The 13,206-nt window shown below is 45.8% G+C and overlaps 7 protein-coding genes across 7 annotated transcripts; 2 read left to right on the top strand and 5 right to left on the bottom strand.

The window, feature by feature from the left end:
* Positions 1-29: 29 nt before the first annotated feature.
* Positions 30-440, bottom strand: N7483_012236 (uncharacterized protein; the record flags this gene model as incomplete). The annotated part of the gene is made up of 1 exon (XM_057095663.1): positions 30-440. One exon carries the CDS (start codon positions 438-440, stop codon positions 30-32), a length of 411 nt encoding a protein of 136 aa, XP_056941634.1.
* A 1,315-nt stretch (positions 441-1,755) lies between these two features.
* Positions 1,756-3,038, bottom strand: N7483_012235 (tryptophan--tRNA ligase MSW1; the record flags this gene model as incomplete). Its single annotated transcript, XM_057095662.1, has 5 exons — positions 1,756-2,204; positions 2,255-2,373; positions 2,423-2,538; positions 2,617-2,697; positions 2,751-3,038. 5 exons carry the CDS (start codon positions 3,036-3,038, stop codon positions 1,756-1,758), a joined length of 1,053 nt encoding a protein of 350 aa, XP_056941633.1.
* A 571-nt stretch (positions 3,039-3,609) lies between these two features.
* On the bottom strand, positions 3,610-4,726 carry N7483_012234 (mitochondrial 37S ribosomal protein uS10m; the record flags this gene model as incomplete). Its single annotated transcript, XM_057095661.1, has 6 exons — positions 3,610-3,764; positions 3,824-3,828; positions 3,884-4,249; positions 4,344-4,430; positions 4,498-4,613; positions 4,676-4,726. 6 exons carry the CDS (start codon positions 4,724-4,726, stop codon positions 3,610-3,612), a joined length of 780 nt encoding a protein of 259 aa, XP_056941632.1.
* A 612-nt stretch (positions 4,727-5,338) lies between these two features.
* Positions 5,339-6,649, top strand: N7483_012233 (purine-nucleoside phosphorylase; the record flags this gene model as incomplete). The annotated part of the gene is made up of 6 exons (XM_057095660.1): positions 5,339-5,540; positions 5,597-5,675; positions 5,725-5,804; positions 5,884-6,211; positions 6,267-6,546; positions 6,605-6,649. The coding sequence occupies 6 exons, from the start codon at positions 5,339-5,341 to the stop codon at positions 6,647-6,649; spliced, it is 1,014 nt and encodes a 337-aa protein (XP_056941631.1).
* A 116-nt stretch (positions 6,650-6,765) lies between these two features.
* N7483_012232 (Fcf2 domain-containing protein) lies at positions 6,766-7,725 on the bottom strand (the record flags this gene model as incomplete). Its single annotated transcript, XM_057095659.1, has 3 exons — positions 6,766-7,140; positions 7,370-7,523; positions 7,577-7,725. 3 exons carry the CDS (start codon positions 7,723-7,725, stop codon positions 6,766-6,768), a joined length of 678 nt encoding a protein of 225 aa, XP_056941630.1.
* Positions 7,726-8,379: 654 nt separating this feature from the next.
* Positions 8,380-9,476, top strand: hapE (CCAAT-binding factor complex subunit HapE; the record flags this gene model as incomplete). The annotated part of the gene is made up of 4 exons (XM_057095658.1): positions 8,380-8,482; positions 8,629-8,642; positions 8,749-8,799; positions 8,853-9,476. 4 exons carry the CDS (start codon positions 8,380-8,382, stop codon positions 9,474-9,476), a joined length of 792 nt encoding a protein of 263 aa, XP_056941629.1.
* Positions 9,477-10,130: 654 nt separating this feature from the next.
* On the bottom strand, positions 10,131-12,989 carry N7483_012230 (Rab GTPase-binding exocyst subunit SEC15; the record flags this gene model as incomplete). The annotated part of the gene is made up of 9 exons (XM_057095657.1): positions 10,131-10,206; positions 10,259-10,509; positions 10,576-11,025; positions 11,083-11,218; positions 11,278-11,387; positions 11,443-11,544; positions 11,625-11,756; positions 11,873-12,865; positions 12,942-12,989. 9 exons carry the CDS (start codon positions 12,987-12,989, stop codon positions 10,131-10,133), a joined length of 2,298 nt encoding a protein of 765 aa, XP_056941628.1.
* Positions 12,990-13,206: the final 217 nt, after the last annotated feature.

The following is a 13,206-nucleotide window of genomic DNA, read 5'->3' as shown; positions in this document are numbered from 1 at the left end:
TAAGGCACTCGGAGTGATTGTGTCAATGTCTATTTTTGTATCCCAACATATTGTACTAGAAGATACTCAAGCCCTTGGATGCATTCATTTCGTGCTTCCTGCAACTCAGTAGTGATTCGAATCATCGCTTCCTTTTGCTTATTCGCCTCTTCCGTCCAGTTGTTATGGAAATCATGGTTCCAGTTCAAGGTATCCTGCCACCCTTCAAGACTCCAAATTTGAAGGTCAATTGACTTCGAGATAGACTCTTGAAACTCTTGCTGTGTCCGCACCAGGCTTACATATAAGCTGGAAGACTTGTAATCGTCCATGTCTTGCTTGTCATCAAGCCCTTGTGTAGACTTGTTTCGTGCTTCCTGCATTTGAAAAAGGGATTGAGTGATCTCTTCCCTGTGCTTCTTTGCCTCTCCCATCGGATAGTCCAATTTGTCCCAGCACATTCTAAATTTGAAAAGGTATAAGTCGATTTGTTTCGAGATAAGCTCTCGCTCTTGCTGACGCGAGAATATGAGTAAATCCCAGTTGATTGGTGCAGGTTGTATTGGATGGTCGCGGTCAAATATATGTCGCTGCCACAAATGTCTAAGTCCTTTAAGTTGGCTGTTGATTTTCCATGAGATACTACTATCATGATGCTCTTGCCAGTGCTCTTCCTGTGGCGATTTTAAGAGGGGATTCCCCTTGTCTTTCTTCAAATTGCCATGTTGATCCATAATGTCGCGCTTCAAGTCTATATATTGCGTGGTATATGTACCGTGACCTGGTGTATTTTGTACTTTGTGGATTGTTCTGCGACTTGAGCTTGAACTTGAACCTTGGAAGCCCCCTGACGTCTGGAGGATTCTGAGGCTTTTATATCTTTCATTACCTACACATGCAGCTTTCGCTCCATTTTTTAGGCTTAAAATAGTTATCTGAAGCTCAAGTGCTTGAAAGGCTTGACTTGTGTCATTTTTTGTTTCAAATGTTGCTGGGTTGCTCTTTTCTCAATAGTCTGTATCATACCACCCTTTGCCTGTTCTTTGGGCTATTTCATTGATGTGTGAGATACCGAGAGAGACATCTGAGTATTCAAAGAACGCAGGATAGCCAGATCTTGGATACTAAACTATAAAAGAATATATGACTATCTATAAATTGGAGTAACTTGAAACTTGAAAGATCCGAGGCTTTCCTTGGGAAAGAAAAACCTCCCAAGCCTGTTAGAAGCATTACTAGTATACAGAAGCCACCTGGGCACCTCCAAGAGTTATTTTACAGGCTGTTTCATCTAACTTAAGACAGCCTAAGCTCTTGCTAGTATCTTTCTTTTATCCCATCATCACTCATATTACATACGTATCTAAAGATATCTATGTTATATGGAGTTACAACTGGTGTTTCAACATTTGAAAGAATTCGACTTGAGGTCAGTTCTTTCTTTACATCCATTATGCGCAGAAATCCCTACTCACTGAGCCTTGGAAAGAGCCTCGTCAAAATTCGAAAGAAAACTCTCATCCGGCCGTAGAATCTAATAAAATCCTTTTACTAAGTACATGATCTTGTTATTTCAAGTCTGGTACTAGTAGAATATCATGATAGGACCCCGCATCGTGCCTTGTACTGGTACTTCATGGGACTCGGACTCTATTTCGGGAATATTTAATATACAAAGATCGGCAGTGACAACCTTGGAATCCGCCACAGTATCTGCCACATTAGGATGGCTTTATGGTGATGTACAATGAACAGCGCGTCTCTCTTACAATTATCTTACAAGCCCATCGCTTTTCGAACCTTGGTCATCGTTCGACGAGCATTAGCTTGTGCTGCTTCCGCTCCTTGCTGAGCAACACTATCAAGGAGTCCGGTCCGGTCATCCATGATCTCAGTATATCGCTCGCGAATTTCACTAAGATGATTCGCGATACGATCTGCTACATGCTCCTTTAAGGTGCGCAGACTCGCGGATTGGTACTCTGTGGCGATTTCTTCACATGTGACTCCTTCAACATGGCTGAGGATTTCAATGAGATTGGAAACGCCCGGTCGGCGAGCCGGATCATAGGTGATTGTGGGCTCGGAGTCGGTCAAAGCTACCTTCACCTTTTTGTGGATCTGTTCGGGTGAATCGGTTAAGATAATTCGGGACCGTTCATCGGCGTGCGATTTTGACATCTTGGATGTGGGCTCTTTTAGAGACATTACTCGCTTTGCAGGTGCTGAGTTTGGTTAGTGCGAGGTGTAACTTCTTAAAATGAGGAATTCTTACAGATTAAAGCCTCTGGGATGGGGAAGATATCCCCATAAATATGGTTGAAGCTGTTTGCTGTATATCTTGAGAATTCAAGATGCTGTCTTTGGTCTTCGCCGACGGGGACACGAGTGGCCCTAGTGATGGTGAGTATGTGTAAGTTGATAAATTATGAGGAATAGTTACCTGTGGACAAGAATATCGGCGGCTTGGAGCACGGGGTATGAGAAAAGTCCAAGACGTAATTGAGCCCGAGCCTCTGAATCCTCTAGAGTAGTATCTTCTGGTAATTGTAGCTTACTCTGTGACTCAATTAGCAAATTGACTAGTAGATAATCCCAAAAACGGACGGATTTATATGAAAAAAATCTCAATCTTACCTTCCACTGAGTCATTCTTGAAAGGTATCCCATAGACGCTACAGTGCTTAAAATCCACATCAACTCGGCATGAGTTGGCACCTAAGTAATCGATCAGTCCAGCTCACAACCTTGATATAACCTGAATTTCTTACATCAGACTGATAAAAAATCGTCGATCTCTTAGGATCCAATCCCACCGCAAGCAAAGTCGCAAATGCCTCCTTCCTCCATTTCCTCAATTGAGCAGCCTCCTGCGGGACCGTCAACGCGTGCAGATCCACGATGGAAAAGAGTAATTTTGTTTCTGGAGTCGCCTCATTCTGTAATTTCACCCACTGGTGCAGCGCGCCTAGATAATTTCCAAGGTGTGGAACGCCTGTTGGTTGAATTCCTGAAAAGATGACCGGTGCCGGAGTGGAGGTTGAGCTTGATGAACTCATGCGATGCCATTGGGAGGGTTGGCTACGGATCTGGGATACTTGTCCACCAAGTGACCGACCAGCTTTACTGGCATGATGACGGAGCATGGTACTCATCTTGAAATGAGTATACACTCAAGGTGATATTCCTTTACAAGTTAGGGAGGGATTCTTGTTCTTCCGCAGTACAAAACATCATTTATCACGTGATGATTTAGGACCATGAACGTGGACTGATCAATGTCCAGGTGGTTGTGGTGCTATTTTTGATTTATATGCTAAAAAATAATACTCTCCCCTCTAATATTCTTGTGGGGGTCTCTGCCAGTGATATAAGGAAGTCTTCGATTGGGAAGAGATTCTGTCAGTTCATCACAGACTAGGTCCATTTTCTGCGGAACCATATACTCATTGTTCTTGGAATAAGTATTCAAGATATTTTGTTTTAGATTCTTCCGCCTCAATATCGAAGATAATACATAGATATACAATACATAGGCCCAGAGAGCCAGGATAAACAAAGGTAAAGCTAGAAAGACGCCAAAATGATTCCCCAAATGCAAAGCTCAAGCACCTATCAGATCAAAGTCCACTAGAGGTTTTTACGCTCAGCAAACCGGTCACTGTCCAGGGTATCGAAAATGCTTTGGTCGGGAGAGTTGTCCTTGCGCTGTCCGAATTGTCCAAGCTTAGGAGCCAAGGACTTCTCGATCTCCGCAACAGACTCATCCATGGACTTGCCAACATCTGTGAAAATATTAAAATTAGTATAATGATCTGAAGATTAACAGAGTTCTCATTCATACCAAGACTGTCGTGTTCCCAAACATTAGCCTTCATACCCACTCCGTAGAATGCGTGCTTACGAGAGGAAAGCAAGCCAAGCCTGTACGGCCTTGGGGTTTCCATCCTTAATCTGCACCAGTCGGCGGAGGGTGATTCGCTCGAAATTCTCTTGACTCTTCTTGTGAACGAAGTTACTTCGGGGCACGGTCCAACGTTCCACGATACGTGGGAGAGGAACTGGTCCGGAGACGGGGAGGTTGAGGTAGTAGGCGGCGCGGACGGCGAAATCGGCGAAGAATTCCACGTTCTCAACGCTGTAGGATCGAAGCTGGAGATCGCAGACTGGAAGTCCGTATTCGGCCTTTCTTCGGAGGGGGCGCATGTAAATCGCTTGCACGCTTCGTGGAAGTCGGGTTTCACTACCCAGAGCGCCTAGTCGTTCGGACCTAGTATCTGTTAGTACTTTGCTTGGGCTTTTGTATGGCGTATTTCTGGGGATGCCGGAGTTGTGTAGTTCGTCACGGTGAGTAGTGTACTGACCATTCTTTCACGCGGGATTCGAGAGGCTGCTCCGGGGTCTTGGGGGTCTTGGGGGTCTTGGGGGTCTTGGGCGTCTCTGGTGTCGATCTAAATTCAATCCGATATCAATTTGTGTTCCACTAAATACGAAATGTATGTATATCTGGGGTCTTACGCAGATTCGGCAACGGGAGTCACGGGAGTCGGGGTCGATTGAGGTACTGTCTCTGAGGTTGTGCTCGCAGCAATAGGTTGAGTCGGAGTTGATAGAGAACGGATGGGCACAGAAACCTGGAGTTTTCCACCACTCGGTCAGCATACGAGTCCCTAAAATTTGTGAGAAGAAGACATACTCGGAAGCTTCGTCCAGCTCCCAGCAAGGAGCGAGTCTTGTGTGCGAACATTGTGTCAATTGATTCTAATTGATGATCTCTTGCGCGGTTGGGATTTTTCTGTTGCAGTTGATGATGCGGTTTCACCGCCTTTCGATCATGGACTGTCAACTGGTTCAGTCAATTTGGTTGATCCAGTAATTAAAGACCCAGGGTTGGAATCTATATATATATATATATATGGATTCTTTATAGATTTAGTATCTAGATCGTTCAGATCTTTATAATCGGACTCTTTTTGTGAATCATGTATGTTTTCTAATGTCGGAGTGTCACTGTATTTCCCCTCACTTTGGGGCATCACATACACTGGCATACACTAGCAACCACCTGGGCATCTAGGGTGGATTATAGTATAAAGACTTTATAGAATAAAGAATAAACCATTACTAGTAAAAATCTAACAACTTGAAATTAGATATTTAATCCCAAGATTGTTACAAACACACCAGGTATCACATACAGGATAAAATGTATGAAAATGTCGAGACTTCTCCCTTCGACCAATGAAACCACACACAACTCCGCAGTATCAGAAGATTCTCGAGATCCACTCCACTTCAACTTGATGCATCATGCACCCTCTTCTCTCTACACTCACCTTGGATCCCAGTCACTTGCAACATGAATCAAACTACTCTCTCTATCCTGGAACAAACCCAGCAAGCGGTAGCATTCCTGGCTAGCCAACTTCCCGATGGGCTACAAAAGCCACAGGTTGCAGTCGTCTGCGGTTCTGGACTAAGTGGACTAGCAGACACCGTTCAGGCAGGTCCTCGTGTGGAATACGACTATGCATCGATTCCTCATTTCCCCCGTCCTACAGGTAAGATTATGCCCGGCAGGTGAATGAGAAACTTAAAGGCTAACACCCAACCGAAGTCGCTGGACATGCGGGCAAGTTGGTCTTTGGACTTCTGGGTCAGAAGATCCCTGCAGTTTTTATGGTTGGCCGCGCTCAGTAAGTTCTTTTCAGCAGCCATGTAAGTTTACAGACTAATGTAGGCTAGCTTCTACGAGGGAAATTCTATGGACCAAGTGACCTTTCCAATTCGTGTGTTCAAACTACTTGGTGTGAATACGGTTGTGTGTAAGTTTAAACGGATATGCCAGGACAGAAAGAGTCATGCCCAGGTGAGAACACTCAGATCAAGCTAACGAGATACCAGTGACCAATGCGGCTGGAGGCTTGAACCCGGATTACGACGTGGGCGATATCATGCTTCTAAATGATGCAAGTGGAAAATCTTTTAGGTTGCAAAGTTTTTATTCATATTTGCTAACTACTATTCAGCACATCTTCTTGGCCGGTCTCGCAGGAGTACATCCTTTGAGAGGTCCGAATATCGAGGAGTTCGGTACTCGTTTTCCACCTCTGTCAGATGCATACGACCTTGATCTGCGTCGTCATGTTCACCAAACATGGAAGGAGATTATTCCTTCGCAGAAAACAAGAAAACTGCACGAAGGAGTGTATGCCTTCGTGGGAGGTCCCACGTAAGTACAAAACACTATTCCCTTCAGTCTGAGTTACTAACTGGTTCTGGTAAAGGTACGAAACAAGAGCTGAAAGCCGAATGCTTCGTATGATGGGAGCCGACGTGGTGGGAATGTCCACCGTGCCAGAGATCGTGGTGGCAAGGCACTGTGGCCTTCGGGTGCTTGCATTCAGCTTGGTCACCAACAATGCAGTGTTGACTCCAGTGCCCCGGGGCGATGAGGAATTGCTCCAAGGCAAAGATGCCAGTGAGCTCAACGCAATTCTAGAAGAGGGCAAGGCAGGACACGAAGAGGTCTTGGAGGCTGGTCGCACAGCGGCTTTGGATATGCAGGTAAGGAACTACCCTTTTCAATCCCAACCGAAGACCTGGCAGCTAACCCGGATGGTAGCAACTGGTGACACAAACCCTTGTCAAGGTTTTCAGTCGTACATAGTCCACAGCGACCACGAGGATAGCTGAAAGCAGCGTGAGATCGAAGAAATATAAATCCACCCGGCAGTGATGATAGTAATTGAATATATCATTTGCACTTGGATGCTGACTTCGTCATCACTTCTTTGTGCGGTTTCGTTTGGCCTTGAGGTCATTGTAGAATGCCTTCTTTCCACTCGTCTTCTTGGTCTGGATGTCACGGTACTTGGACTCGAAGCGTCTGTTCTCCTTCTCCAAGGCCATCGCCTCCGCGACGAAGGTCTTCTTGCGATCCTTCTTGACAATACGACCACTGAAGAACTCGGTTGCGCCTTCAATTATGGTACCGACTTGAGAGAACTCAGGTGGCTTGAACTTCCCGTTGTCCTTCTTGTAATGTCGCTTTGCGTCTAGGACAGAACGCATTCGCAGGAGCTGAAGATCTCTCTTAAGCTCCGTGGTCATCTCTGTCTTTGGGAGGTCGAACCATTGTGGGCCAGCTGTGATCTTTTCCTGTAAGAGATGGACTGTTAGTCGACAGTGTCTCAATGATAGCTTGATGAAGAACAAAAGTTGATTTTTGTAGGTTTGCTCAGAGTAACTATGAAAAAAGAAACTCTCATTGGTACAGCACAGGCCAAGACGGACTGCGGACGCTGTATCGAGTGCTTATGCGTGGGATAATTTTCCTCATAGCAAACAAGAAATGGCAAAGGAGGGCAACAAAGGGGTAGAAACTCACTTTAGCTGTTTTCTTTGGCTGATGAGTGGTGTGCAATGAGTTGGACAACTCCTTCTGCTTTTGGTCGATCAGCTGGGCGGAATCGACGACGGCAATATCATCATTCTCGCGAACGTATGCCTCGAGAGCGTGCCCGGAAGACAGCTTGGGGATGCTACTGTTGTTAGTTCCTTGCCAGATGAGACATAAGCATTGGATCAAACATACTGGAAGGATGAATCGACTTCCTGCAGTTGAACATCCTCGCCACGAAGGCGGCTCTCTGCTTCTAGCAGAAGCTTTTGAATTTGGTCATCAGACAAGTCCACCTCTTCTTGAGGTTGGACGTTGACCTTCACATGAGTTGACTCAACCATCCCTACCAAAGTGGATGCAGGGTGGGAATTGAAAAGTTTAAGTGAGGAAGAATGGGTTTTATAGGTTTTTTTTTTTCCTGTTATTGAGTCCTCGGGTCGGAGGAACTCTATGTCCGGGTGGAGATCACATGACATAGCCGTAAAATTTTTGATACGTGACAGTACAGTAATATATATAAAATACAGCCCGGCTCTATATGAATCCAATGTATCGAGTGTTCAACTTGGTATCGTCAAGTCCGGGGCTACATACTAATTGTACTTGATCAATTGGAGCTTCTGCTCCTTTGATTTCTTAGAAACCACAACTTTGAAATATGTAAATCCAATCTGATAGTCTTGAAATAAAAATTTCATATTTACTACCATGTTCTACTATCAAGTTTGTCTATAGAGCAACTGACCCCCCTAGTAGTTAGGTGCTTCCCGTGAAAGAAGCGGGGGTTGGGAGACCCGAAAGCGTCAGACAGCTTATGCTTGGCGACGCGCTTCCTTCCAACACCACCGATACCGATAGGATAATTAATTGCCCTCCACTCAAGGGCTATCCTCTCAGTAAATTTTCGATTAACTGAGTTTCTTCTTGCGACTTCCGGTCCGATACCCACCAGCTTTATTCGCCCCATAGTCGTCGGGCGCGAAACGCGAAACGTGATGGATCCAGCTCCTCAAGGTCCCGGCCAGCAACAGGGTAGACAGCAGGGCCAACAACAGCATGAGCCTCCAGTTTATGACACAAGGCATGGTGGCCACTACGGTAAGCGCGCTTTATTGCATCCGTCTATTTTTGGGCATCACCGTACTCCCGCGCATTGGTTCCGTCCAGCGCGCCGATGTCATGATCGCAATCTATCCTATCGTGTGATACACGGCTAACACTTTCTTTTTGGTCTCTTTTAATAGGCGCCAGTGCACAGGTATGCTCCACACTACAGAATCAGACTCCGCTACACTTCGAAATGAAACTGCGGGATACCGTCCGGAAATCATTGCTGACCAGCCCTGAAATCTATTAGCTTTCAGCCCAAGGCTATGCCCCCCCTCGCCGAGCTATACACTGGAACCTGGGCCAATGTACGTTCTGATCAGGCCGCTTAACTTGTACTGTCACTTACGCCGCCTACTAGGTGAATCAAGGCTTGCAAGGAACCGCCCGTGATATCCTGACGACCTACTGGCAACATGTCATCAATCATTTGGAAGGCGAAAACCACGATTACAAGATCCACCAGCTGCCGCTTGCTCGTATCAAGAAGGTAATGAAAGCTGATCCGGAAGTAAAGATGATTTCCGCAGAGGCTCCGATCTTGTTTGCCAAGGGCTGTGACATCTTCATCACGGAGTTGACCATGCGCGCGTGGATTCACGCCGAAGACAACAAGCGTCGCACATTGCAGCGCTCGGATATTGCCGCTGCCCTTTCAAAGTCTGACATGTTCGATTTCCTAATTGACATTGTCCCGAGAGAGGAAGCGGCCTCTCACGCTAAGCGATCCAGTCAGGCTGGTGCCCCGGGTCCTTCGGCGGCCCAATTGCCACCATCTCAGCATGGTGTTCAGCCTCACATGGGACCTGCTGATTATGCAGCCCTCGGACAGCATGGTATGCCACAGGAACAGGAATACCGTCCACAGCCTCCAATGTACCCGGGCCCAGTTCAATCAGACCCCACCGCTCCATACGGTCAACCCCAGCCCCAGATGTTTGAGGGCATGTATGCTTACCCGCATCTCCCTCCTCAGCAGGTATGAATCACTACTATCCTTCTATTGTCTTTTGATCCAGCTAATAAGGGTTAGTGAGTTGAACTCCTGCGAGGAGAAATGTTTCTTTTCTTTATTATCTTGTTTCAAGGGTCTGTCCGTACGCGTTTTCTGGCGAAGCCTGGGTATAAGGGTTTATTTCTTTTTTGTTTTGTTTTTGACCTGCTTTGTATCTCCTTCATGGGTCCGAATCTTTCATAGTGCCTGACTTCCGTATTCTATCTACCATATGCTCTATGCAAGACTTACACCGAGAAAATGGAGGTGGGATCATGTAAAAAGACTATATGAAGCGTTTCCTTGCTAAGTTCAGAATGTGTAGATACAATTGAGAGGAGATGCAAAGCTGCACCTGTAACATGAGATAGTAAGTCTCCTTTACTACTTGGTCTTACTCGACAAAGATGTAGTCAGACCTCATCATCTCTGTGTCGGCAGGCTACCATATTTAATAAATAAAGGCAAACAGCATTTACGTAGGCTATCTATAATTCATGAGAGGAATCTTGGTAAGACATTAATATTTGGGTTCAGTACCCTAGAGGCCGTTAAATTTGTGGAAGAGGCGTGTAAACTCTTGTGGAAAACTCCATGCAATGCTATGGACCAAGAACCCCCAAGACCTAGAACTGAAGAATTCACTCATGTCTTCTTGAAACGTGCGGAAAGCGTCGCGAACTTGTCAACTTTGCTTGGAGCTTGCACATTACGGGTAAGTCTAATTCAGGTCAGTAAATGTCTTCTCCAATGGTAAGATCAAGCAAGCATACTTTTCAAGAAGAACTGGGCCCTGCATGGCATCCACACGGCCATATTTCTTGTTTCGGGTTGAGATATCATAGAACTCATCTGCATTGTCTGACTGCATCAATTGCACCGTCTGCTGAAGCTCGTCGAGGTTTTCACGCAGGATTGGAACATTCAGACTATCCACGAATTGAGCCAAATATTCTACGTCGTTCGCTAATGCTGCTACTCCATTGGGATTGATGGTTTTGACCTCCGGGGCCAGTGGTTGAGCCTGTGATATTGTGTCAGCTTAAGTAATATAGATAGTTGACAAGAGAAGAACAGATGATTAACGTACCAGAATCATATTAGCTGCATGACTAAGAGCGTCAAAATAAATGAGCTCCTTGATTTCGGTGGGCAGGCCCAGGAGTGTAGAGTTCATGATATTGGAAAGGAAACGTGTCAAGGTCTGCATGTAGTTGCTTGTTTCGGTCGGGGGAGTTGTCGACATCCATTCGTATTCTGCTGAGTCGATAAGGTCATCAATTTTTGAGTTCACAACCTCGAAAATACGTTTCTCAGCGGATTTCTTATTGCTGCGGAATTTCTCGGTTGCTCTCAGGGCAATGGACGTGCCCGTGGAGTTCTGAGACCTTGCAACTGCAAGAAGCATTTCAAGCTCATGACAAGCGGCTTCAAAGTGCTCTAGATTGATAAGAATTTGAACAATTTGGCCCAGATATTGTGAGGAAAGACGTTCAACCAATGTGTCGCAAACCTTGCGTGAAAGAAGATCATCCAGTGCCTGTTTCCGATGTTAATATCGAACAATGATGTATTGTAGCCTGTCAATGCCACCTACCTCCTTGAGTGTATCGTCAATAACACCTGGTTGGGAGAAATCGTCATTTGCGAAGAAGTAAAATTGATTTAAGAAGTTTCGAATGTCAATGCAGCACAGTGGGTACATCCTTGAGAAGGGCAGGATACAAGGGAAACTATTTCTTTGGTCAGTCACAAGTAGGTCAAGGACAAGGGAGCGGCCTTGTGAACATACACTAGTTCCTCATGAGATTTTCCTGGATTATACCAGCTCACGTTAAGCACCTTATCATATTCTTCCAATGTCTGAATCGGCATAGGCATGTAGTCATCCGTTGATACAATCTAATGATGTTAGTTTATAATACTGAAGCTTCAATCCGGTGGAAAACAAGTTTACCTCCTGGAAATCATCGCTAAATCTTTTCTTTAAGAGTTCAGAATACTTCTCAAAAAGTTTGAGGAGAAACTCTTCGAATACAAGGACCGGGAAATTCCACGTCTGTATTAGTGCATGATTAGTTACAGACCACGAGATTGCCCCAGCTGTGATTCAAAATGTAAGAATAACCCATTACTCACATTCATTGTCTGCATGAACAGCGCAATCAGATTCTTGATCTTCAAGATATTCTCTGCGTTATCTACCTCGTGAAGGGCTTTCGATATTACGCCGACCGCAGCTTGGCACATAGAGTCCCAAAGCTCATCAATCTAATCAAATTCGCGTCAGCTCATACTACCTTAGCAACAAGGTCGGGTCCGCAGGGTCACAGATGAGGAGAAGAACAAGGAAAAGCCAGAGGGAAGAGAGAGGAGGGATGACATACATCTACAGACGACCTCAGGTCTGGAACTCTTTTCATGGTGGCTCTTTCAACGATCGCAAACCCAGCCATTTCCTCTAGAAGGTTGTGGAGACTTGCTCCATCCTCGTCTATGAGGGTAATCGAGGGTGGGGTCAAGAGATCTTTTTGGCGTCGACGAGTGTTGGCATATTCGATACGGAACTTTTCAATTTGCCCCAAAGATTGGTGAATGTGCAGACACTCAAAGAGCGGGGTAAATTCCACTTGTAGGTCCTCATTTTCTAGTAAATCATACTCTTCATCTTCATCGGCTACGAGCTCGATCGCGGAGTTCAGGTTGAAATGTTCCAGATATGGGATACTCTCTGCCCTTTGTTTCAGCCTTGACTTGCGCTGATCGGTGTGGAATAGTGCAATCTCGCCCAGATACTGCGACATCTCACGGATTCGATACAGCCAGGTATTCAAATCGGACATGACCGCTTCAGCGATGGCGCGCTGGGTAGCCGGTACCGAGCGTTGAATCATGATCGCAATCTTGTACTGAGTCACCCCTTTCAAATGAACATTTTGCAACTCCTCAAGCGCTCGGAGAGCTGCATAGTGGTTCTTCTTGGCCAGAAGGTCATGAACTTGGTTGGCTAGGCGGAGCACTTCCAGGCAATCTTGAATAGCGCGCGAGGTCTCATCAATATTCTGTCGATGGCCTCTGGACTCCACGAGAGCCTTCTTTTGTTCCGCCAGACGTTCTGTGCTTGTCTGAATCGATTGGTTGAGGTCCAGGATCTCCGCCGTCAAGGACACAGTTCCTTCCCGAATCCGAAGCAATGAATTAACGGATGAGACAAATTCCTGGTGGTTGGTATTGCAAATGCTCTCAATTTCTGCCTCTTTGTCACTTGCAAAGCGTGAGAGCGATTGAAGCAATTGCGGGGTCCGATTGCCGATACTGTATTCTCTTATGGAGGGGATCAGTTGATCAAGGTAATCGGTATCGGAGGGCGAGATGATGATCTGGATAAGCATGGACAGGTCAGAAATGATCTTTTATGTTTCTAATAACAGAAAGAATGCGCCTTTAAGTCTTTACCTGATTCAAGACATGTGGCTCAGGAAGAGCTGGCGCCATGGAGGGCATTTTGTGTTGTGCCTGGGGAAGCCCGGGTCTGGAGTAAGGTGACGATATGACCGATAGGGCGATAGCTGATGACATGCTTGGCGCCTTAGTGCCTTCTTCTCAAGGCCACAACACTGGAAGGTATTCTTGGCACTTGCTAAAAGAGGATGGCGGTGAGTCGGAAGGGAAGATTGTTAAGCCGAACTATATAACCCTAACTCAACTTCCCAAGTCCACT

The sequence above is a fragment of the Penicillium malachiteum genome (assembly GCF_028827825.1).
Source record: "Penicillium malachiteum strain IBT 17515 chromosome Unknown utg000005l:1.0-9002435.0:326005.0-9005861.0, whole genome shotgun sequence".
Taxonomy (NCBI): domain Eukaryota; kingdom Fungi; phylum Ascomycota; class Eurotiomycetes; order Eurotiales; family Aspergillaceae; genus Penicillium; species Penicillium malachiteum.
This window is presented reverse-complemented; position numbering and strand designations above follow the sequence as displayed.